The sequence below is a fragment of the Orycteropus afer genome, unplaced genomic scaffold (assembly GCF_000298275.1).
Source record: "Orycteropus afer afer isolate SDZICR_OR568_19922 unplaced genomic scaffold, OryAfe1.0 scaffold00110, whole genome shotgun sequence".
Taxonomy (NCBI): Eukaryota; Metazoa; Chordata; class Mammalia; order Tubulidentata; family Orycteropodidae; genus Orycteropus; species Orycteropus afer.
The window spans coordinates 6,813,250-6,838,816 of NW_006921697.1; the positions used below are offsets into that span (position 1 = coordinate 6,813,250).

At 38.8% G+C, this 25,567-nt stretch overlaps 1 protein-coding gene across 1 annotated transcript in view; it reads right to left on the minus strand.

The window, feature by feature from the left end:
* The window catches only part of SLC36A2 (solute carrier family 36 member 2), a 71,383-nt gene that overhangs the window by 40,018 nt on the left and 5,798 nt on the right, over nucleotides 1-25,567 (minus strand). Inside the window, exons 5-7 of the mRNA XM_007943638.1 lie at nucleotides 20,998-21,082; nucleotides 14,818-15,036; nucleotides 10,937-11,035 (exon numbers count right to left, since the gene is read on the minus strand). Coding sequence (XP_007941829.1) covers nucleotides 10,937-11,035; nucleotides 14,818-15,036; nucleotides 20,998-21,082 — 403 coding nt within the window. The remainder of the gene's footprint in view (nucleotides 1-10,936; nucleotides 11,036-14,817; nucleotides 15,037-20,997; nucleotides 21,083-25,567) is intronic.

The following is a 25,567-nucleotide window of genomic DNA, read 5'->3' on the forward strand; positions in this document are numbered from 1 at the left end:
ACTTGCCCTTGAGTGAAGACTAGCTAAAGCAAATGGAAGAAATGACAAGATAAAAGAGCTGAACAGAAGATTTCAAAGAGCAGCTCGAGCAGACAAAGCCAATTACTATAATGAAATATGCAGAGACCTGGAGTTAGAAAACCAAAAGGGAAGAACATGCTCAGCATTTCTTAAGCTGAAAGAACTGAGGAAAAAATTTAAGCCTCAAGTTGCAATATTGAAAGATTCTATGGGCAAAATATTGAATGATGTAGGAAGCTTCAAAAGTAGATGAGAGGAATACACAGGGTCACTGTACCAAAAAGAACTAGTTGATCTTCATCCATTTCAGGAGGTGACATATGTTCAAGAACCAATGGTACGAAACAAGAAATCGAAGCTGCACTGAAAGAATTGGTGAAGAACAAAGCTCCAGGAATTGACAGAATACCCATTGAGATGTTTCAACAAACAGATGCCCCACTGGAGGCACTCACTTGTTTATATCAAGAGATTTGGAAAACAGACACCTGGTCAACTTACTGAAAGAGATCCGTATTTGCACCCATTCTAAAGAAAGGTGATCCCATAGAATATGGAATTTATAGAACAATATCATTAATATCACATGCAAGTAAAATCTTACTGAAGATAATTCAAAAACGGTTGCAGCAGTATACAGAGAAGTGCAAGCTGGATTCAGAAGGGGATGTGGTGTGATAGATATCATAGCTAATGTCAGATGGATTTTGACTCAAAGCAAAGACTACCAGAAAGTTGTTTACTTGTGTTTTATTGACTATGCAAAAGCAGTTGATTGTGTGGATCATAACAAATTGTGGATAATATTGAGAAGAGTGGGAATTCCACTTAATTGTACCCATGAGGAACCTGTACATAGACCAGGAGGCTGTCATTCAAACAGAACAAGGAGACACTGCATGGTTTAAAATCAAAAAAGGAGTGCATCAGGGTTGTATCTTTTCACCATACTTATTAATCTATACGCCAAGCAAATAATCCGAGAAGCTGGATGATATGAAGAAGAATGTGGCATCAGGAATTGAGGAAGGCTCATTAGCAACCTGCAATATGCTGACAACACAACTTTGCTTGGTGAAAGTGAGGATGACTTGAAGCACTTACTGATGTAAATGGAAGAATACAGTCTGCAGTATGGATTATATCTCAATAAAAAAAAAAATTCTCACAACTGGATTTATAAGCAGCATCATAATAAATGGAGAAAAGATTGAAGTTGTCAAAAACTTCACATTGCTTGGTTCTACAATCGCTTCATATGCATGTGAGAACTGGACAATGAATAAGGAAGATCGAAGAAGAATTGATGCTTTTGAGATATGGTGCTGGCAAAGAATGTTTAAAGTACCATGGACTGCCAAAAAATTAACAAATCTGTCCTGGAGGAATTGCAGCCAGAATTTTCCTTGGAAGTGAGAATGGCCAGACTTCATCTCACCTACTTTGGTCATATTGTCAGAAGGGACCATTCCTCGGAGAAGGAAGTCATGCTTGGTAAGGTGGAGGGTCAATGAGGCAGGGGAAGGCCCTCAGTGAGATGGATTGATACAGTGGCTGCACCTATGGGGTCAAGTATAGCGGGGATCGTGGAGCTGGAGCGGGATTGGGCGGTGTTTCATTCTGCTGTGCATAGGGTCTCTATGAGTCAGAGGTGACTCCACGACACATAACAACAACAACAACAGGGCCACAGCATAGTGAGCAGGTTTCAGCAGAGCTTCCAGACTAAGACAGATTAGGAAAAAGGATATGGCCAGGTCCACTTCTGAAAAAAAAAAAATGGCCACTGAAAACTTTATGAATAGCAAGGAAACACTGTCTGATATAGTGCCGGAAGATGAGCCCCTCAGGTTGGAAGACACTCAAAATACTACTGGGTCGACCTTACTGATGTGATGGAGTAAAGCTTTCTGGACCTTCATTCGCTCATGTGGTACAATTCTAAATGAGAAAAAAATTGTTGCAAACATCCTAATAATCAGAACATGGAATGTGCAGAGTATGAATCTAGGAAAATTGGAAGTTGTCAAAAATGAAATGAAATGACAAAAGATAGATATCCTGGCCATCAGTGAGATGAAATGGACTGGCATTGGTCATTTTGAATCAGACAATCATATGGCTTACTATCCTGGGAATGACAAAGAGAAATGGCATCACATGCACCATCAAAAAGTGTAAGATCTATCCTGAAGGACAATGCTGTCAGCGATAGAGAAATATCCATATGCCTACAAGGAAGACCAGTTAACACAACTACTATTCAGATTTACACACCAACCACTAAAGCCAAAGATGAAGAAATTGAAAAATTTTACCCACTTCTGCAGTTTGAAATTGACAAAACAACCAATTAAGATGTATTGCTAATTACTGGTGGTTGGAAGTGAAAATTGGAAATGAAGAAGCATCAGTAGTTGGCAAATATGGCCTTAGTGACAGTAATGATGCTGGAGATTACATGATAGAATTTTGTATGACCAACGACTTATTCATTGCAAATATCTTTGTTAAACAACATAAATGGTGACTAAGCATGTGGACCTAGCCAAATGGAATACATAAGAATCAAATCAACTTAAATCTGTGGAATGAGAAGATGGAGAAGCTCAATATCACCAGTGAGAAAAAGGCCAAGGGCCAACTGTGGAACACTTGCTCATATGCAAGTTTAAGTTGAAGCTGAAGAAAAATTAAATTGAATTAACATTAAAAACTTAAAGAAAATTAAAATTTTGGTTCCGTGAGAGCCAAAATATGACCATGAGTATATCCCACCTGAATTTGGAGACCATCTGAAGAATAGATTTGATACATTGAACATCAGTGACTGAAGACCAAATGAGTCATGGGATGACATCAAGGATATATATATATATATATATATATATATATATATATATAAAGAAAGCAAAAGGTCATTAAAAAGACAAGAAAGGAAGAAAATAACAAAATGGATGTCAGAAGAAACTCTGATACTTGCTCTTGCATGGAGAGTAGCTAAAGTGAGTGGAAGAAATGATGAAATAAAAGAGCTGAACAGAAGATGTCAAAGGGCAGCTTGAGAAGAAAAAGTAAAGTATTATAATGAAATTTACGAAGACCTGGAGTGGGAAAATCAAAGGGAAAGAACACACTTGGCATTTCTCAGGCTGGAAGAACTGAAGAAAAAATTTAAGTCTCAAGTTGAGATGTGGAAGGATTCTATGGACAAAATATTTAACCATGCAGTATCCCCTTGTTCTGTTTGAACGACTGCCTTGTGGTCTAGGTACAGACCCTTTGTGACCCTTTAAGACAGAGTAGAACTGCCCCATAGGGTTTCCAAGGCCGTAAATCTTCACTGAAGCGGACTGCCTCATCTTTCTCCCACAGAGCATTTGGACGTTCAAACTGCTGACCTGTTGGTTAGTGGCCCAATGCTTTAACTGTGGCACCACCAGAGCTCCTTCAATCACTTCAAAGTGAGGGTAAATAGGAGTCATCCTTAAGTCAGATGTTTGTAACTCAAGGACTGCTTATAAAAGACATACAAATTGGAAAGTAGGAAAAAATTTCTGTATTCAAGTTGATGTTGTCTATGTAGAAAATCCCAAGGGATAATATATTAAAAAGTTTCTAGAACTAATCATTAAGCTTGGCAAGGCTGTAGGGTATGATGTCAATATACAAAAATCAATTGCATTTCTATACACTAGCAATTTAGAAAACTATCATTTATAATAGTTCCAAAAATTGTATAATTAGGTATAAATCCAAAGAAATATATTGTATAGAAAGAGTTAACATGGCAGGCCTGCACTGTTACCCTTAGAAAATTCTGCTCCCAAAATTGGTCCTTTGGTTTTAGGGAGTTCCCACCACCCTAACTGATATGAATTGCTCACTATGCCTAAATTTTAAATGTGGTTTATGCTGAATACCTACCTTAGTTCTGCTATTGGAATTTGGGTGTGTGCCAGGCAAGGGTGACTAAGTAGCTAGCCCCCAATCAAAGCTTTGGATGCTGAATGTCCAATGAGATAGCCTGCAGCAATATTTCACACATATTGTTACAACTCTTAGCTGAGGGAATGAAACAACTCTTATTTGACTGCACTGGGAGAAAACCCTTGGAATTTTAGGCCCAGTTTTCTCTAGACTTTTCCCCTTGCACTTTTCCTCTTTGCTAATTTTGTTTGATAGCCTTTTACTGTAATAAATCATAGCTGTGAATACAACTATATACTGAGACCTGTGAATCCTCTTAGTGAATCATTGAAACTGGGAATGGTCTTGGGAGACCTCCCAGCACAAATGTATAAAATCTATATGCTAAAAAGTAAGAAGCATGGATGAAAGAACTCAAAGAAGACTTAAATAAATGTAGTAGATCTGTAGATTTAATACAATCACAATCAAAATCCATGTAAGATTTTGTAGATATTTACAAGCTGATTCTAAAACTTATATGTAAAACCAACCTACCCTAGGAAGATGTAAGGCTTAGAGCAATCAACTATGAGACACCAGAAGGGCAGCATTTGCACATGTGGAAAGCTGGACAGACCGGAATGAATAGATAAGAAGGACACAGGGAAGTGGTAGTCACAGGGATGGGAGGGGAGGAGAGCTTTTTATTGTTGGAATTGTAATCAGGGCATGAAATCAAATATACATGAACTATTGAAAGTAGCATAGTGCCTAAGGCACTTGATTGCTAACCAGAAGGCTGGTGGTTCAAACCCACCAGCCACTCCTGGGAAGGAAGGTTGGGCAATCTACTTCCATACTGATACTACTTCAGAAACCCAAGGAGGGGTTGCTATGAATCAGGCTGACTCGAGGGCATATAGAAACAACAACAACATTGAGAGTAAAACGAATCTGCTTTATAAGTTTGCACCCAAATCACAATTAAAAATTTAATAAACAAAAAAATAAATAAAATTTATATGGAAAGCCAAAGGAACCAGAAAAAGGACAAATTTGGAGCACTTACACTACCCGGTTTTAAGATAAAGCTTCTGTTAACAAGAACAGTTTGATACCGGTGAGAGGATAGACCCATGGAATCAGAATAGAAAACCCAGAAATAGACCCATACACATATGGCTGACTTTTTACAAAGGAACAAAGGCAATTCAGTGAAGAATGCATAGGCTTTTTAACAAATGATGCTGGAACAATTGAGCATACTATTTTAAAAATGAACTTCGACTTATAATAATCGTAAAAGTTAACTCAGAATAGATCATAGATCTACGTGTACAACAAAAACTAAAACTTTCAGGAGAAAATCTTTGTGACTTTGGGTTAGGCAAAATATTTTTAGATACAACACAAAAAGGATAAAACAACACTTGATAAGTTGGAGTTTATAAAAATTAAAAGCTCTTGCTCTGTAGAACACACTGTGAAACTGAAAAGACAAACTACAGATAGGAGAAAATACTTGAAAATTGTTGATCCAACAAAAGACTTGAATCTAGAATATACAAAGAACTCATGAAAACTCAACAATAATGCGACAACTCAATTTTTGAAAGTTGCAAAAGATTTGAACAGGTACTTCATCAAAGAGGATATATTGTTGTTTTTGTTTGGTGTCATTGAGTCAATTCTGACTCATGGCAACCCTATGTACAACAGAATGAAACAATGATCGGTCCTGCACCATCCTCAAAATCACTGCTATGTTTGAGCCCATTATTGCAGCCACTGTGTCAGTGCATCTTGTCAAAGGTCTTTCTCTTTTTCACTGACCCTCTACTTTACCAAGCAGCATGATGTCCTTCTTAGGGATTGGTCCCTCCTTATAATATGCCCAAAGTATGTAAGACAAAGTCTCACCATCCTCCCTTCTAAAGAACATCTGGCTGCACTTTTGCAAGACACTTTCAAAGACAAATTTGTTCATTTTTCCTGGTGTCCATATATTTAATATTCTTCACCAACACCATAATTCAAAGGCATCCATTCTTCTTTAGCCTTCCTTATTCATTGTCCAACTTTTGCGTGCTTATGAAGCAGCTGAAAATACGATGGCCTGAGTCAGGTGCACTTGAGTCTTCAAAGGGATGTCTTTGTTTTTAACACTTTAAATAGATTTTTTGCAGCATGTTTGCCCAACACAATATGTCCTTTGATTTCTTGACTGCTGCTTCCATGGACATTGATTGTGGAACCAGGTAAAATAAAATCCTTGATAGTTTCAATCTTTTCTCCATTTATCATGATGCTGCTTATTAGTCGATTTGTGAGGATTTTTCTTTTCTTTGTTGAGGTGTAATGCATACTAACATCTTTGATCTTCATCAGTAAGTGCTTCAAGTCCTCTTCTCTTTCAGCAAGGAAGGTTGTGTCATGTGTATATTGCAGGTTGTTAATGAGTCTTCCTCCAATCCTGATGCTGCATTCTTCTTCATATAGTCCAGGTTCTCGGACTATTTCCTCATTATACAGATTGAATTGTTATTGTTGTTGTTGTCAGGTCCCATCAAGTTGGTTCTGACTCAGCAGCCCTATGAACAACAGAATGAAACACTGCCTGGTCCTGTACCACTGTCCCAGTCATTACTATGCTTGAGCCCATCATTGTAGCTACTGTGTCAGTCCATCTCATTGAGGGTCTTCTCCCTTTTTGCTGACCCTATCCCAAGTATGATATCTAGATTGAATAAGTGTGGTGAAAGGATATAACCCTGATGCCCACCTTTCCTGATTTCAAACCATGCAGAATCCTCTTACTCTGTTCAAACGACAGCCTCTTGGTACAAGTTCTGCATGAGCACAAATAAGGGTTCTGGAATTCACATTCTTCACAATACTACCCATAATTTATTATGATCCACACAGACAAAAGCCTTTGAATTGCCAATAAAACACAGGCAAAGATCTTTCTGGTGCTCCCTGCTCTCAGCCAAGATCCATCTGATATCAGCAATTATATCCCTCATTCCATATCCTCTTTTGAATCCAGGGTGAATTTCTGGCAGTTTCTTTTTGATTTACTGCTGTAATGATTTTTAAATTATTTTCAGCTAAATTTTACTTGCATGTAATGTTAATGACATTGTTTGATAAGCTGCATATTCTGTCGGACCCCCTTTTTTTAGAATGGGCACAAATATGAATCTCTTCTAGTCAGTTGAGCAAGTAGCTCTCTTCTAAATTTCTTGGCATAGATGAGCGGGCAGTGCTGCATCCATTTCTTGAAATATTTCTGTTGGTTTTCTGTCAGTGGCTGGACATTTGTTTTTTGCCAGTGCCTTCAGTGCACCTTGGACTTCTTTCAGTACCATCAGGTCTTGATCATATGCTGCCTCCTGAAATAGTTGAAGATCATCCAATTCTTTTTGGTCTATTGACTTTCATCTTCTTTTGATGCTTCTTTGTCATTCAATATTTTGTCCATAGAATCCTTCAATATTGCAGTTTTAGGCTTGAATTTTTTTTTCAGGTCTTTCTGCTTGAGATATGCCAAGTATGTTCTTCCCTTTTATGTTTCTATTTCCAAGTCTTTGCACACTTCATTGTAATATTATATTCTGTATTCTCAAGCTATCCTTTGAAAACTGTTCAGCTCTTTTACTTCTCATTACTTCTTCCTTTTTCTCTGGCTACTCTACATTCAAAAGCAAGTTTCAGAATCTCTTCTGCCATTTATTTTAGTTTTTTCTTTCTTTCCTGTCTATCTAATGATCTTTTGCTTTCTTCAAGTGTCCTTGATGTCATACCACAACTTGTCTGGTCTTTGGTCATTAGTGTTCAATATGATGTCAAAGAATGACATAATAAGTTGCTCTAAATCATTGGTCAGTAATAAAATGCAAATTAAATCACAGCAAAATACCACCAATTAAACACCAATGACTGAAAACCAGAGAAATTTTGGGATGACATCAATGACATCATCCATGAAGAAAGCAAGAGGCCATTAAAAAGACAGGAAAGGAAGAAAAGACCAAAGTGGATGTCAGAAGAGACTCTGAAACTTTCCCTTGAATAGAAAGTAGATAAAGCAAATGGAAGAAATGACAAGATAAAAGAGCTGAACAGAAGATTTCAAAGAGCAGCTCAAGAAGACAAAATCAATTATTATAATGAAATGTGTAAAGAACTGGAGTTGGAAAACCAGAAGGGAAGAACACACTTGGCATATCTCAAGCTGCAAGAACAGAGAAAAAATTTAAGCTTCGAATTGCAATATTGAATGATTCCATGGGTGATATGTTGAATGATGTAGAAACATCAAGAGAAGATGGAAGAAATACAGAATCACTATACCAAAAAGAATTGATAGATGATCATCCATTTCAGGAGATGGTATATGATCAAGAACCAATGGTATTGAAGGAAGAAGTCAAAGCTGCAGTGAAGGAATTGGTGAATAACAAGCCTCTGGGAATTGATGGGATACCCATTGAGATGTTTCAACAAATTGATGCCCTGCTGGAGGCACTAACTCATCTATGCCAAGAGATTTTGAAGAGAGATTTCCATATTTGTACCCATTGCAAAGAAAGGTGATCCCATAGAATATGGAAATTACATTAATCATTAATATCATTAATATCACATGCAAGTAAAATCCTACTGAAGATAATTCAAAAACGGTTGCAGCAGTACATAAACAGAGAACTTCCAGAAGTGCAAGCTGGATTCAGAAAGTGATGTGGTGCAATGGATATCATAACTAACGTCAGATGGATTTTGGCTCAAAGCAAAGAATACCAGAAAGATGTTTACTTGTGTTTTATTGATTATGCAAAAACAATTGATTGTGTGGATCATAACAAATTGTGGATAACATTGAAAAGAATGGGAATTCCAGAACACTTAATTGTACCCATGAGGAACCTGTACATAGACCAAGAGGCCGTCATTCGAATAGAACAAGGGGACACTGCATGGTTTAAAATCAAGAAAGGAGCATGTCAGGGTTGTATCCTTTCAACATACTTATTAGTCTATATGCCGAGCAAATAATCTGAGAAGCTGGACTATATGAAGAAGAATGTGGCATCAGGACTGGGGGAAGTCTCATTAACAACCTGAGATATGCAGATGACAAAACTTTGCTTGCTGAAAGTGAGGATGACTTGAAGCACTTACTGATGAAAATTAAAGACTGCAGTCTGCAGTTTGGATTACACCTTAATATAAAGAGAATAAAATCTTTACAACTGGAGCAATAAGGAGCATCACAATACATGGAGAAAAGACTGAAGGTGCCAAAGACTTCATATTGCTTCATTCTCAAATCAATGCCAATGGAAGCAGCAGTCAAGACATCTAAAGATATATTGCATTCGGCAAATCTGTTGCCAAAGACCTCTTCAAGTGCTGAAGAGCAAAGATGTTTCCTTGAAGACTAAGATGTGCCTGACTCAAGCCATGGTATTGTCAATCACTTCATATGCATGTGAGAGCTGGATAATGAATAAGGAAGACCGAAGAAGAACTGATGCTTTTGAGTTGTGGTGTTGGCAAAGAATACTGAAAGTACCATGGACTGCTAAAAGAACTAACAAGTCTGTCCTGGAAGAAGTGCAGCCAGAATGCTCCTTGAAAGCAAGAATGGTCAGACTTCTTCTCACCTACTTTGGTCATGTTGTCAGAAGGGACCATTCTCTGGAGAAGGATGTCATGCTTGGTAAAGTGGGTCAGTGAAAGAGGGGAAGACCCTCAACAAGATGGATTATTAACACAGTGGCTACAACGATGGGCTTGGGTATAGTAGGGATTGTGAGGTTGCCACAGGACCGGGCAGTGTTTCATTCTGCTGTACATAGGGTCGCTATGAGTCGGAGATGACTTGACAGCACCGAACAACAACAACAACAACAAGAGACCACTATTTTCCTATTGGAATGGCTAAAATAAAAACACTGATGATACCAAGTGCTAACAACGATACAGAGCAATTGTAATGTGCATATATTCTGATGGGAATGCAAAATGATACACCTTTCTGAAAATCATCAAGCAATTTCTAATAAAGTTGAACATGCAGTTTCCATATGACCTTGGATTCTACATTAAGGAAACGAAAACTTGTGTTCACATAAAAACCTACACACAAATGCTTATAGCCACATTTTTCATAACCAACAAAAACTAGAACCAACTCAAATGGCATTCCAAAGGTGACTGGATAAACAGATGTGGTATATTTACACAGCAGTGCTCAGCAATAGAAAGCATTGTTGATATACACCACAACATGACTGAATCTTAGTCCATTATGTAAGTGAAAGAAACTAGTTTCATACCACATGATTCCATCTATATGACATTAAGGAAAAGATAGAAAGGCAGAAACAGAACAGATAATGGTTGCTAGGGGTTAGTGGTAGGGAGAGGAGACACAGCATGAGGAAGTCTTTGTTCTGGTTCCTGATTGTGGTGGTAGCTACATGATTCTATTCATTGCTCAAAGCTCACAGAAAAGTGGATTTTACTGAATATAAATTAAACCTAAATTTTAAAAAATACATGAGGAGCATTAGCCTTCCTCAAGTATAGAAGTAGAGACTATATAATAGCCATTGTAAATATACTGTACTTTCTAGTTGAAAACTCCTTTATGTTTAAATAAATCTTCTAATTTAAATTGTACAACTCCATTAGTTTTGATTTAGTTAAAAGATTATGAAATTCACATTCAAGAAGGTCATGTGATGTGAAGACAGTGGTTTGATAGACAGATGTATTAGAACAAAAATAAATCTCTACCTCGTGGCTGGCTCTGTGTTGTAACTCACTCTTCTGCTAGTGACAACTAACTCAAGTGACACCAGAGTGTATTTTCTTTTTCCTGAGTGTATTTTCCAGCAGGCCCGACACAATGGCAAAGAGAACACAGAAACTCAGAGCTTCTATCTCCATTAAAGAAGTCCACTCACAGCACCAAGGAAAGTCCAACTCTTACCACACCAATGCTTTCAAATGAGAAAATGGCTGTTCCAAAGAAGAGAGGGTAGGTCTTCCAACTTGCTACCAGTGGCAATCTGCTGGGGTCTGGAATTCCCTACAGGAGAGAAAAATGGGATGAGATATTCACTCTCAAAGCATATTTAAGAGAAAGGTACTCTTAGAATGACTTGAATCTTTTTAATAGAATGCCAAGAAGTTCAGGAAATTTCAGAGAAGTAGGCAAAGATCAAAGTTGTTATTAACACTGAACAAAACCAAAGAGCCAGAGGACAGCAACATAGAGGAATTATCAGACTATTAATGAATAATAATATCTCATGGAGGGAGTATGATTTATCAGAAACCTCAAGAACAACAACAACAAAGTCTTACCCACTATAGATTAATTCCCTTTTAAATACTCAAGTACATCTTTGAATGGAGAGTTGTCATGGATATGGGAAATTACTATGACTGTATTTATAGTGATATTCTAAGGAACCAAAAAAAATTACTTAAAACTGAAAGTCCTCTTTTCTTCTTCAATGAGCCATAAATGGAAGAGAACAAAAGTATCTGGAATAAACATTTTATGTATCTTGTACCCTAGAATGTGCAAATAATTACAGAATCATTTTTTTTCTTGGGTAACTCTTGGAATCATCCAAAATTGAATAACAGGTAGTTATCTCATTAGGAAAATCAGTTTTACAAAAGCCATCAATGCTGCCTCAGGAGTATAAGACTGATATATCTTTATTCTAAAATATCACTAATTCATTATTTTTACTAAATTCTATGGATGTTGTTGTTGTTGTTATGTGCCATGGAGTCGGCCCCGACTCATAGTAACCCCTCCTTGGGTTTCCAAGGCAGCATCACTACAGAAGTAGATTTGTCAACCTTCGTTCTGAGGAGTGGCTGGTGGGTTTGAACCACCAGCCTTCTGGTTAGCAGTCAAGTGCCTCAGGCACTATGCTACCAGACCTCCTAAATTCTATAGATAGTATAACTTTTTTTTTTTCCTTATGGCTCCTGAAAGGTATTGGGTATACCAAGGGGCTTCTGGGGTTTAAATTTTGATGTAATTTTGTCCTTTAGAAAAGAAAGATCAGGAAAGATAGAAAAATAGAATATTTAGGGAAAATCAGTATCCATAGTTCAAGTTGTCAAAGACATTTTAATTAACATCATGATAGATTCACTGTGGTCTTTTTGAGACTCTATTTAAACTTCTATGATTTTTTCTTTTTCAGTTTCCTCTTTTTTCCCCTCTCTTTCTTGGGTTCTCTAGGGGGTAATTTTTGGTGTTTGGAATTATAGCTTAGAGAATGTAAGACTATGGTAATTTGATAAGATTTAGCTGTGGTAGAAGAACCTGGTTTTTTAACACATAAAGAAATGCTCATGATCATTAGCCATTAGAGAGATACAAATCAAAATAAACATGAAATACCATCTTACCCCAGCAAAAATAGTAAAGTATAATAAGACAGAAAACAACAAATGCTGGCAAGAGTGTGAAGAGATTGGAACTCTTGTACACTGCTGGTGAGACTGTAAAATGGTGTAAACACATGGAAATGGTATGGTGCTTCCTTAAACAACTGGAAATGGAAATACCACTTGATCAAGGAATCCCACTTGTTATTGTTATGTGCTGTTGAGTCAGACACGACTCATAGCCACCCCTCCTTGGGTTTCTGAGGCAGTATCACTATGGAAGTAGATTGCCCCATCTTCCTTCCGAGGAGTGGCTGGTGGGTTTGAACCGCCAGCCTTCTGGTTAGCAGTCAGGTACCTTAGGCACTATGCTACCAGGGGTCCTTGGAATCCCACTACTAGGTATATATACTAGAGAAATAAGAGCAAAGATATGAACAGAGATATGCCCACCCATGTTCACTGCAGCCTTATTCACAATAACAAAAAGATGGAGACAACCTGAGTTCCCATTAGTGGATGTATGGATCAACAAGCTATGGTACATACACACAATGGAATACTATGCTACATTAAAGATTACTGATGAATCCATGAAACATCTCAATGCAAATGAACCTGGAGGACATTATGCTGAGTGAAATAAGTCAGGACAAAATATTGTATGAACCCATGATTATAAAGAGTCAAAGAAATGTGGATACACAGAAAAAAATGTTTTTTGATGGTTACCAGGAATGGGAGGGGAGGGGATGGAAAATCACTAATTAGATAATAGACAAGTATTAATTTGGGTGAAGAGAAAGGCAATAGACAACAAGGGGATGATCAATACAATACCATTAAGGAAAAGGAAGACACTGAAAGGTGTACAATAGTTACAGACAATAAACAATTACATACACAAACCTACATTATCAAAAACAACAAAAATCAATCTACACGTAGGCAGACAGGCAAGATCAGGTATGGGTAGGAAAATGGAACTACCCCCACCACCATATATAGGTTTGGCAGATGATATTTCTACACACATATTTGTATGTGTTGTAAATATATCCATGTCTATAGTAGAGGAAATGGGGCAAAATTAGGACAACTTCTTATCCATAACCAAACCTTGAGGCAATGAGTTGCTGGGCCAGCCTGGGAACTTAGGACCACAGTTGTGGGGGACATCAGGATAAATTTGCATAACACAGTCCACAAAAGATACTGTTCTACATCCTGTTTTGGTGAGTATGGGTAGGATCTTAAAAGCTTGTGAAAGGCCATATAAAGTACAACTATTAATTTCTCCCCATCTGGAATGAAGAAGAATGAAGAAAATCAGAGATACATGGAAACACTTAGTCCAAATGACAAATGGACCAGATGAACCTCAGCTTCCATGACTCTGAAATCAGGAGAACTAGATGGCGCTTGGCTACTACTTCTAACTGCTCTGAAAGGGATCACAATAGAAGGTCTTGGACAGAGTGGGAGAAAAATGTGGAACAAAATTCAAAATCATAAAAAGAAAGACCAGGCTTACTGGTCAGATAGAGACTGGTGGAACCCCTGAAATTATGGCCCTTAGCAAACCTTCAAGTGTAGAACTGAACTCATCCTCATGGTTCTATTTCAGCCAGACAATCGAGAGACCTATGGCATAGTGCCTGGGAGCTCTGGTAGCTTAGTGCCCAAGGCACTTGACTGCTAACCAGAAGCCTGGTGGTTCAAACTCACCAGCCACTCCTCAGAAGGAAGTTGGACAATCTACTTCCATAGTAATACCGCCTCAGAAACCCAAGGAGGGGTCACTATGAGTTGGATCTGACTTGATAGCAGTGGGTTTGATTTGGGTTTGTAAGGTAAACAATAACACCAAGGAAGTACACACTCCTTAGAACAATCAACCATATGAGATCAAAAGGGTAGGATTTGCCCAGGGGTAAAACTCAGAAGGAAAGAAGGGATATGGAGGAAAATGAATGGAAAACACAGGAAGGAAGTGGGACGAGTGTTGTTACCTTGTGGGGATTGCCACCAGTTTCAAAAAACAAACTGTGTCTGGATTATTGATTGGAAAACCAATTTTCTCTGTAAAGTTTCAAAAAAGAAGTTGAAAAGAAAAACGAAACTTTTTCAATTTGATTTTGCAGCTTTCCAGCCATTACAAGAATGATCTGTAGTTCACCAATCAAAATATTTTCCTTGCAAAGCATTTAAAAAAAATGAGAGTGTAACATAAAACACAGGTGTTGGAGAAAACAATATAAAAGAGGAAATATCTAGAAGATAGAGACTGCATACAGACATCCTGTGGAAGAATGCCACCTGGAGGTGGGGACTAGACTGAAAAGTGAGGAACACACATACACGTACATACCACCCTCAAGGTACAGCCAGGTGTCTACTACGAACACAAAGGCCCTGCTCACTGGAGGACTCAGGGATGCACTGTGCACTAACCTGGGCGATGTACTGGGTGATGATGACCAGGCTGACCAGCATGCTGATGTTAGCCAACATGGAGAAGATGGTCAGGACCCTGAGGTTCCTGACAAAGGCCAGCAGCACCAGGAAGGGCAAGAAGGAGAGCATGTAGAGCCGGGAGTCCATGGTGGGTGTCAGAGTCACAGTCTCATTGTGATGACAGTTGTTGGTTGTACCATTAACAGCTTCCACTACCTGAGGAAGGAATGGGAAAAGCAAAAGGAGAAGATGCTGAACGTTCTAGCCATATGGTTAGCTTAGTGTCTTGTCCATAATCCAGTTCCATCACAAAGAGTTGGAGCATTTCATATATTTCATACATTGTTCTATTTTTGAGTGCTATTACTGCAGACATTGATCGTGGTTTCAAGTAAAATCCTAAAACTTCAATATTTTATCTGTTTATCATGATATTTGTTACTGGTCCAGTTGTAAGGATATTTTTTCTTTGCATTGAGGTGTAATCCATATTGAAGACTGTACTATTTGCTCTTCACCAGTAAGTGCTTCAAGTCCTCAACCTTTCTCAAGCAAGGTTGTGTCATCTGGATTACATATCTGGATTTAGGACTTCTTATTCTGAACTTTCTGTGCCATACTTTCTCAAAAGAGGTTGCATGAATAATTTTAATAAGAAAGAAAAAGTGGGTTATACTGACTAGTGGTTGGCTTTTGGCAATCTAGCATCCATTCCTCCTGATTTTGATCTGTGAGCTCTGATAGCATAGTGCCTAAGGCACTTGAATGCTACCCAGAAGGCTGGCGGTTCAAACCCACCAGCTACTCCTTGGAAGGAAGGTTGGGCAATCTACCTCCATGGTGATAATGCCTCAGCAACCCAAGGAGAAGTCGCTATGAGTCGGGTCCAACTCGATGGCACATAAGAGCAACAACAACTGAATACAGCCCTTGAGGATTTAATCATAATCATACGGCACAGCCAAAGGATGGGCTTCTTACTCTAGCATTCATAATCTATCCCAGGAATCTGAATCTAAATCTCAAGTAGAGTGACACAAAGATAAAACTAGAAAAATTGATTCTGGTAGTGGAATCCTGAAGGACTGCTTATTAGTTTTATCTCTGGATCCCCATATCTTCCCTGGTTCCTCTTCTTTTCTGAAACCCATTCTTTAGCTTTCTCTATTATTTCTAAAATTGGCCAATGTTCTTCCACTAAACTTATCTTCTGCTTTAAGTTCCCCAGAACCTGTTTCTTTTGATTATAACCTAGAACCCCCATAATTTATTGTTTCTCAACCGGAACACTTCTGGCATTTTGAATGAGAAGACTCTTCCTTGGGTGGACTGAACGATTCACTGTAGGACATTTAGCATCCTGGGCCCCACCCTCAATTATGTTGCTGTTGTTAGGTGCTGTCAAGTTGGTTCTGACTCATAGCGACCCTATGTACAATAGAACAAAGTACTGCCCGGTTTTTCACCATCCTCACAACCATTGCTATGTTTGAGTCCATTGTTGCGGCCACTGTGTCAATCCATCTCATAGAAAGTCTTCATCTCTTTTGCTGACCCTCTACTTTACCAAGCATGCTATCCTTCTTTAGGGGAGCAGTCCCTCCTGATAACATGTCCAAATTAAATGAGACAGAGTCTTGCCATCCTTGCATCTAAGGAGCATTCTAGCTGTACTTCTCCCAAGAGAAATTTGTTCATTCTTCTGGTAGCTCATAGTATATTCAATATTCTTCATCAATTCTTCTTTGGTTTTCCTTATTCATTGTCCAGCTTTTACATGCATATGAGGCAATTGAAAATATTACAGCTTGGGTCAGGTGAACCTTAGTCCTCAAGGTGTCATCTTTGTTTTTTAACATTTTAAAAAGGTCTTTTGTAGCAGAATTGTCCAGCGCAGTACATGGTTCAATTTTTGAGTGCTATTACTGTGGGAATTGATTGTGGATTCAAGTAAAATCCTTGAACTTCAATATTTTACCTGTTTATCATGATATTTGTTACTGGTCCAGTTGTAAGGATTTTTGTTTTCTTCACATTGAGGTGTAATCCATATTGAAGGCTGTAGTCTTTGCTCTTCACCAATAAGTGCTTCAAGTCCTCAACCTTTCTCAAGCAAGGTTGTGTCATCTGTATATTGCAGCTTATTAATGAGTATGGTAGTTAGGATAGTGTGTCAGTTTGGCAGGGCTGTGGTTTTGAGTGGCTGAACAGCTGGAAATAGTTATTCCTCATGATGAGATTGGTAACCAGCTCCATGGTGGAATCCACTATGAGCAGCTAAGTAGCTCCCTTCAGGATGTTGCCTGCTTCCAGTATATAAGGAGAAGCTTTGAGGAAGGTCTCTACTTTTTGGCATATTTGGATCCTGCATCTGGCTGAGTCTTCATCTCAGTGGTCTGGCAATCTTAGGATTGTTTCTGGACTTGAACTAGTAGTGTGCCATGTTGTTTGCTAATATTGGGACTGTTCCATTTTACCTGTCGATCTTGGGTTTGCCAGCCTCAGCAGCTAGCAGCTGCATGAATCAGAAAAAGCCTCCAGCTCTAGTGGGCCTGGAATAGGAAGTAGAGCTGAAGCCCAAGGTGGAGTGGCCTTCATCCAGCCCCTAGAGCTGGCACTTTGAATTCGGACTTCTAGCCTCCTAAACTGTAAGGGAATAAATCCCTGTTTGTTAAAGCCACCCATTTGTGGCATGTCTGTTACAGCGACTGAAAGACCAAGACAATGAGCCTTCCTCTGATCCTGATGCCACATTCTTTTTCATATAGTCTAGCTTCTTGGATTATTCACTCAGTGACAGATTGAATAAATATAGTGAAAGGATACAACCTTGAGTCACACTTTTCCTGATTTTAAACCATGCAATATCCCCTTGTTCTGTTAGAATGACCGCCTCTTGGTCTATGTACAAATTCTACATGAATACAATTAAGGTTTAACTCTCAATTATAGCATCCACCAATCATTGTGACAAACAAAAAACTCCCCACATGTATTTTCAAACACCATCTGGCAAAGTGGAGGGTGAGGAATGACCCTTGGTTTAGAACCAGCACAACCTAACTAATAGAATTTTATTATGCAAGCAATTCACTATGGAGCAATCAATATTGGTTTCATTAAATTGTACAAGTAAAAAATGTTAAATTGGCAAATGTGCTATCTATATTTTTCGACAAGAAGAAAATATAAAAGCATTATTAATCCTTATCTATGAATAGCCATGGTAACACCCTGGAATATATCCAGCTGTATATTCTCTGTACATTATCACAAACTGCATGTATTTTACACTTCTTTTTTTAAAAAATTTACAGAATGAGTCTTAGTGTATACGCTTTTATTTTGAAATCCTCTTTCACTTAACAACACACCATGGATTATTAAATGAATCATAAATTTTGTTTTGTTTTTTCTGATTCCTGACTATAATAGGAAAAATCCCTGAAACATTAGCCAGGCTTTCAATGAGCCCCATCCAACTCCTAAGGCTTTTCCTCATCCAAGACCAACACTGTTTTCTATAACCAAACCAGTCCAAGTTGCCTCTCTTGAGTAAGACCTAGCTCCAGGATTTCATTCACTACCTTCCCACCAGGCTGTCACAGCTGTTATACCTGCCTTTAAAGACTACATCAGCTACACCATCTTCTAGGTAGCCTTCCCTTGCTCCAGTGATCTTTCCTGTCCCTGCACATTTAGGAAACTATGATATCGCCCATTTAGTTGACAATTAAACACCCACAACCTCAGAGGGTTGTTAATAGTGTCCTAATCTGACAATTAAATATTATATTGACATACAACTTGTTACATGTATCAGAACACACCCCACTTAACCTGTAGACTGCCCAACATAGTGCTTGCCTTGTCTCTAGGCAGGTGATGAGTAAAAGTATTTAGAGATCACCTTTCTGAAGAGCAATCAGACAATGTATTTTAAGCACCTTTAAGACAATCACTCTTTGACCCAGTATTTCCATTTTAAGAAATCTATGCTAAAGAAACAAAAGAGCACACAAATATACTGCAAAAGATTATAGCAGAACAATGAAGGGAAGCAAAGGGAAGATCTATGAATAGAAGACTGATTAAGTTATGGTCAGTTTCTGTGATTGAATAGTAACCAGTTGCCACCAAGTGAATTCTAACTCATGATGACCTCATGTATATCAGAGTACAACTTTGCTCCATAGAGTGTCTAGTGACTCATTTTTGGAAAGTAGATAGCCAAACTTTCCTCTGAGCTGCCTCTGGTCAGGCTTGGACCTCCAAGCTGAGTACGTTAACCATTTGCATCACCCAAGGACTCTGATTGAACATTATGAAGCTACTAAAAATTATGACAGAAAAATTTAGGACATTGCAAAATGCTGATGAGTTAATGCTCAGTTAAAATGATAACCATGAGTGTTTGGATTAAGAGTAATTTTTTGGGGAAAGGAAGAGCTATTGTTTAGGAGATACTGAGCATTCTTTCATAGTGACCCTAAAGGACAGAGTAGGACTGACCCATTGGGTTTCCTAGGTTATAATCTTTAAAGAAACAGATGGCTAGGTCTTTTCTCCCACAGAGTGGCTGGTGGGTTTGGTTAGCAGCCAAGTCCTTAACCATTACACACCCAGGGCTTTAATCAATGCATTTGCAGGGCTCTTCCCCATAAACATTCCAAAAAACCAAACCCGTTGCCAATGAGTAAGATTCATGGTGACCCTATAAAATAGAATAGAACCACTAACATTTAGGTTAGCAGGTGAGCGCTTAACCACTGCACCACCAGGGCTCCTTGTAAAGATTTAACCCACTGTGTTGAGTTTAATCTCATAGCTATGAGTCATAAAGGTTACAATTTAGGAAAGTCTATAGGGCAGTTCCACTTTGTTCTATAGTGTTGCTATGAGTGAAAATCAAGTCTACAGCAGTGGGTTTTTGGTGGTGGATAATTGAGGCAATCTGGAAGTGTTGTTGTGGTTAAAGTATTGGACTGCTTTATGGTGGGTCAATCCCACCAGCCACTTTGCTGGAGGAAGATGAGGCAGTCTGCTTCCATGATGATTTACAGCCTTGGAAACTCTATGGGTTCCTACTATGCTACCAGAGCTCCTATACTCTGTCCTATAGGATCACTGTAATTTGGAAGGGACTTGATGGCAAGTGGTATCTTTTCTGGTGGATGCTTTCTATTTCTTTCTTTTCTTCTTTTTTGACTTTTCTAATTTCTGGTATTACTTTTACAGTCAGAAGAAAAATCCCAAAGAACAATTTTCTTTTTTAAGTGTATTAATTGAGTAAGGATGACTTCTGTTATTACTCATTCTTTTTTCTCAAATTACTGCAAGAAAACATTTTGTTTAGATCAAAGAAGTTCCTGGTGACAGCAACTGTTTAACCATAGCCAAAAAAACCCAAACTCACTGCCGTCAAGTTGGCTCCAACTCACAGCGAACCCTCCTTGGGTTTCAGAGGCAGTTGTTGTTGTTGTTATATGCCGTCGAGTCAAGTCGGCCCCGACTCATAGCGACCCCTCCTTGGGTTTCCGAGACAGTATCACTACGGAAGTAGGATTGCCCAACCTTCCTTCCGAGGAGTGGCTGGTGGGTTTGAACCGCCAGCCTTCTGGTTAGCAGTCAAGTGCCTTAGCCACTATGCTACCAGAGCTCCTTCAGAGGCAGTATCTCTATGGAAGTAGATTGCCCAGTCTTCCTTCTGAGCAGTGGCTGGTGGGTCTGAACCTCCAGACTTCTGGCTGACAGTCAAATGCCTCAGGCACTATGCTACCAGAGCTTGTTTATCCATAGATTAAGTAAATAAAGGCAGATAAAGATGGCCAAAGGAGATTAGGTATCATTTAAAAAAAAAAAAAAAGAGTTAAGGACAAGTAAGCTCTAAAACAGGAGTACTGAGGAATCTAAGGCTCCTTCCAGTTCAGGATTTTAGAGATCAATTTGAAGGCATGTCCAAAACACTGGACAAAGGATATTGTGGCCAAAGTAATGACTTATAGAAATCCACAGGTGTGGAGTGAAGGGAGTCTGGGTTCTTTGGTACCATTTAGTTGAACTTCCTTTGTTTTAATGATAAGGACAATAGACTCACAGAGGCAAAACCATTTGCTTGGTAAATAGTTAACAAAGGATTCTCTTTTTGCATGTTTTCTTCCCTCCCATCTTCTCTACCTGCTTTAAATTATCAGCCAGAAACACAATGTACACACAGCAGAAGCCCAGCTGGGTGATTGTAAGGAAGAAGATCACGGCATGCCTAGAGGGGAGGAAGAGAAAGAAAATTTGTAAGAGAAGTTGACTTGTGGGTTCCATTTCTTGCCATTCTGTCCCCTGCCTCTTGCTATCCCCTAACCAACATCCTTGGTCCTGCCACCACAACTGACTATGACACAGTAAGAAAAGAGGTAACAACAGTTCTCTTAAAAAATGTTTTTCCACCATGCTTAGTTCTTAGCTCCGTAAGTGGTAAAATTCTTCATGGTCAGGAGCTTGCCCTTTCCCCCTGCACCTGGCTTTGCAAGATTCTTCATAATTGCCACTAACTGAAACATGATATTAGGCACAATGTTTTATTAGCTATCACTAACATTCAATTTGTTTTTCTGCCATGTGCTTATTAGACATAGAGAGAAATAACACATGATCCTTAGTTACCTTTAGTAGTTTATAGATTAGTAGGGAAGATGAAAAAGATTATTATAATATGGCGTGAAGAGGTACACATGAAAACAGCATTCTAACCAATTTGTGGAGCAGACAGAAAGTCTTCCTAGAAAAACTGATACCTGAGTGGGAAACTCAGAAGAACTGGGAAGGGGAAAATGAGAGGAGGGAGGAGACAGAGACAGAGAGAGAAAGAAGGAAGAAGAGGAGGAGGAGGAGGAAGAAGAAGAGTAACAACAATAGTAGCTGCAACAATAAAAGAAAAAGAATAAGAAGAGAGGAAAGGGTTTCTCAATAGAGAGAGCAGGCTGATTTCTCTAGCTGCCATGTGGAAAGTCCATTAGACTTGGCAAGACGAAGGATGAGAGATTGGATTCTTGCAATAATGGAGTTGACAGACAGCAACACTCTGCACAAAGACCTGATCTTTAGGAATGAGAGAACAAAAACATTTTAAGAGATACTAAGGAGCTAGAATTTATAAAAACCTGTTGATGTGCAGGTTTTTGGCTGGAGCACAAAATGAACTGAGAAATTTAGAAGAAAAACAGGTTTTAGAGGAAGGAGCACAAATGACACATTCAGGATTTGAATTGTTGAACTTGAGGTTCCTATAGGTGACATTCATGGGGCAATTATATATTGGGATCTAAGACTAGTGGATACAACTATATACAACTATATATTAGGATCTCTGACTAGTGACATCATTAGGGTTGTTGTATAGAGTTGTATGTACAACCATGTACCTACTAGTGTAGGTAGTGGATAAAGTGTTGAGAAGGCAGGTCACTGTCAGAGAGTGGGCAAAGTGAGAAGAGAAGGAACATTCCAAACTCTGGAGACCACAATATGGATGGAAACAAAGAAGTCTATGATGAATGCAAAGAAATGGTCAGAAAAGTAGGAGGGAAACCAGGAAGAAAATACTTAAATCGAAACCAAGGTGTGGTGGGGAGAATGTTTCAATAAAAGAATAGTTGATTGTACTCACCTCTGCTGAGGGTTCTTTAGGGTAAGGAAGGTACAACAAGGACATTAGTGTAAAGAACTTCAGTAGAATTATAAAGACAGAAGAGCCAGATGATTCATGAAAGATGTGAATGGGATGTGAGGAAGCAAAGTGAGAGGCAGTGGCATCACTGGCAGGGGTGCAGGGGAAGGGGAGTGTGGACCACACTAGGTGATACTATTAGAGGGGGTGACACCACATTGACTGTCTGAAAAATTTTTGTGCAGTGTTTCAGCAGAAATTTATTATTATTATTAAATAAAAATATCCCTATTGTTGGTTATAACAACAACAACAAAAATGTTTTTCATAAGCCCAGCTTACATATATATCAAAATAGCTTCAAGGCTAACGTTCTATGCTAATTTATTTTTTGAACTTTCTAATGCACCTCTAAGTGCTGCCATTATTACCCAATTACAATAACACTTCGAATCATGTGGTTTCATCTGCACATGCTACGAGCATGCACTGTTGTTTTCGTTGTCGCGGGTGTTTTTATAGCAGATTTTGTCTAGTGTTCTGGTGTTTTAGCTACAGTATGGTAATTGTTGTGTTGTTATGTGCCGTCGAGTCAGCCCGACTCATAGCGACCCCTCCTTGGGTTTCGGAGGCAGATTGTTGTTGTTGTTGTTATGTGCGGTGGAGTCGGCCCCGACTCATAGCGACCCCTCCTTGGGTTTCCGAGGCAGTATCACTACGGAAGTAGGATTGCCCAACCTTCCGTCTGAGGAGTGGCTGGTGGGTTTGAACCGCCAGCCCTCTGGTGGGCAGTCCAGTGCCTTAGGAGCTACCAGAGCTCACATGTATGGTAATTAGTACTTGTGAATATATCAGTAACTTTGAGAATGGATTGATAATTAAAGGAAAAAAAAAGGAACATCAAAAAAAAAAAAAAAATCTGCAGCTCTGTTACTAATAATGTAACTAATTGTAAAAATATTTTATAAAATAATTTTGTTAATATTCATATAAGTTAAGAAATACTACATTTAAGCAGTTTACAACTATATGTATCATGTATTATTCTATTACTAAAATTGATAATCAACATTACTGAGGATTCTGGATAGTCTGGTATGGGAGGAGGTCTGGGGGGGTGGGTGACACCATAAGTTACTACACTAGGTGACACCAACCCTAGTGATGCCACTAGTCAGGGTAGGTTTCTTTCATAAAGTTAGAATGTGAGCTCCAGTTTGAATATTGTCCATCTTGTTCATCATTGTAGACTAGTGTCTAAAGTACAACCTGACACATCATAGATCTTCAGAAATATTGTTGAATAACAACAGCAATATTATTTTTCATATTATTCAACAAATACAAACATATTGAATAATATGTCAAGTATGTTGGATTATTGAATAATATGGTGACTATGCGATAGATAGTGGCTGGAGGATGTCGTAAGGTCCAGAACTTGTTTATTTATTTTATTTTTTAAGTGAAGATACATGAACACATTTAAATTCTCCAGACAAGAGTCCACAGGAAAGGAGTTCTAGTTAAAGGAGAGAAGATAATTAGTGGAACAAGGTACTTAAATGAGTTAAGAAAAGCTACTTTATGTGCCCAAAAATGAGTAGAAGAATTTCAGGGACTGTGAGGTATGTGAGGAGGGTGGATTGTGGTAAAAGTCTCCTCTCAGGTCACACCATTGGGAAAATTCTGATCATCATCTTTCTAGTCTGCTCAGGGGCTGAATTAATACAGAATGGGATTTGGGCCAAGGGGGATGCAAGACTTACGATGCCCTGCCTACCTCATGTGAGTAGGAGCACACCTTGAGTACTGGATATCAGAGTTCAAGAGAGACATTGACAACCTAATGAGTGCTCAGAAAAGGGGAAGCAGACAGGATGGGAACAGGTCTGGAAGACAAGGGAAAAGATGTACCAGAGGATGGAGGGGGGTTGTTATTTGTTCTGTGTTACCCTCAAAGCTAAAAGGTAGGGTGTGAGTTGCAAGGAGGAAGACTACAGCTCAACAAAAGATTATAAAGTCTTGATTTTTTTTCCTCTCCATTCCTCTCTCACTATATACTCTCTTCTTAAGAGAACTTCTCTGACTCCTGGCTTCATGACTGATGATATCAATTCTCTTCTACTATATGAAGATAAACTCAAATCTGTACATACAACCACCAACTTGAGATTTTTATTCAGATGTTTTTCAGGCCCCTCAAACCAAGCATGTCCAAAATAGAAGTCCTCAGAAATCTGAGCCACTCCTGATTCTTCCTGTCCTCTTTTTCCTTTCCCAATATCCAGTTCATGACCAAATCCATTCTTCTCTAACCCCACTGCCACCAGCTTGGTCCAAGCCACCATTGCCACCTGCCTGGCCATTGTCAACAGCCTCCTCTAAGTCTACTCTTGCTCACTTACAATCTAGTCTCTTCACAGAAGCCAGCCAAATCTTTAATCAATATAAATATGATCACTTCCCTGTCTAAATCCCTCCAACGGCTTCCTGGAGGCAAAAAAACCCAAATAATTAAGAGGGTCTAAAATACTCAGCCTGACCTGACCCAGCACCAGACTCCTTCTTCTGCTTTACTTCCCTGACTTTCTGTCCTTAAGCAGCTGCCACACACTCCTTCCTGCTTTGAGGCCTTCACTAGTGCCTTCCTTCTTTCTGCAAGGCCTAGGGCCCTATAAACTTTCAGGGAATTCCTCATCTTTTGAATGCCTTTCTTCAGAACTCATCCAGTTATTCCATCCTAAGAAACTCCCTCCTCAGCCCATGTATGTCTTCTTACCTACTCAGTAGCAACCAGTATTTCTTTCCTTCATATTATATATTCCCGAGTCTATTAAATAATTGTGTTTAATGTATATCTTCCCACTGGACTACAGACTCTGTGAGGGCAAAGCCTTGTTATTTGTCTCATTCCCCATGGTTTTTCCAGTGCTTGGCACATAGTAGCAATTGGATAAATGTTGTTAAAGAAAAGAAAGAATAATATTAAAGTTGAATAACAAAGGAATGTGCATTCTGTTATTGGAGGCATACAAGAAGGGACTGCACATAGATGTTGCCAATCAACTCCTTGTCCATGTG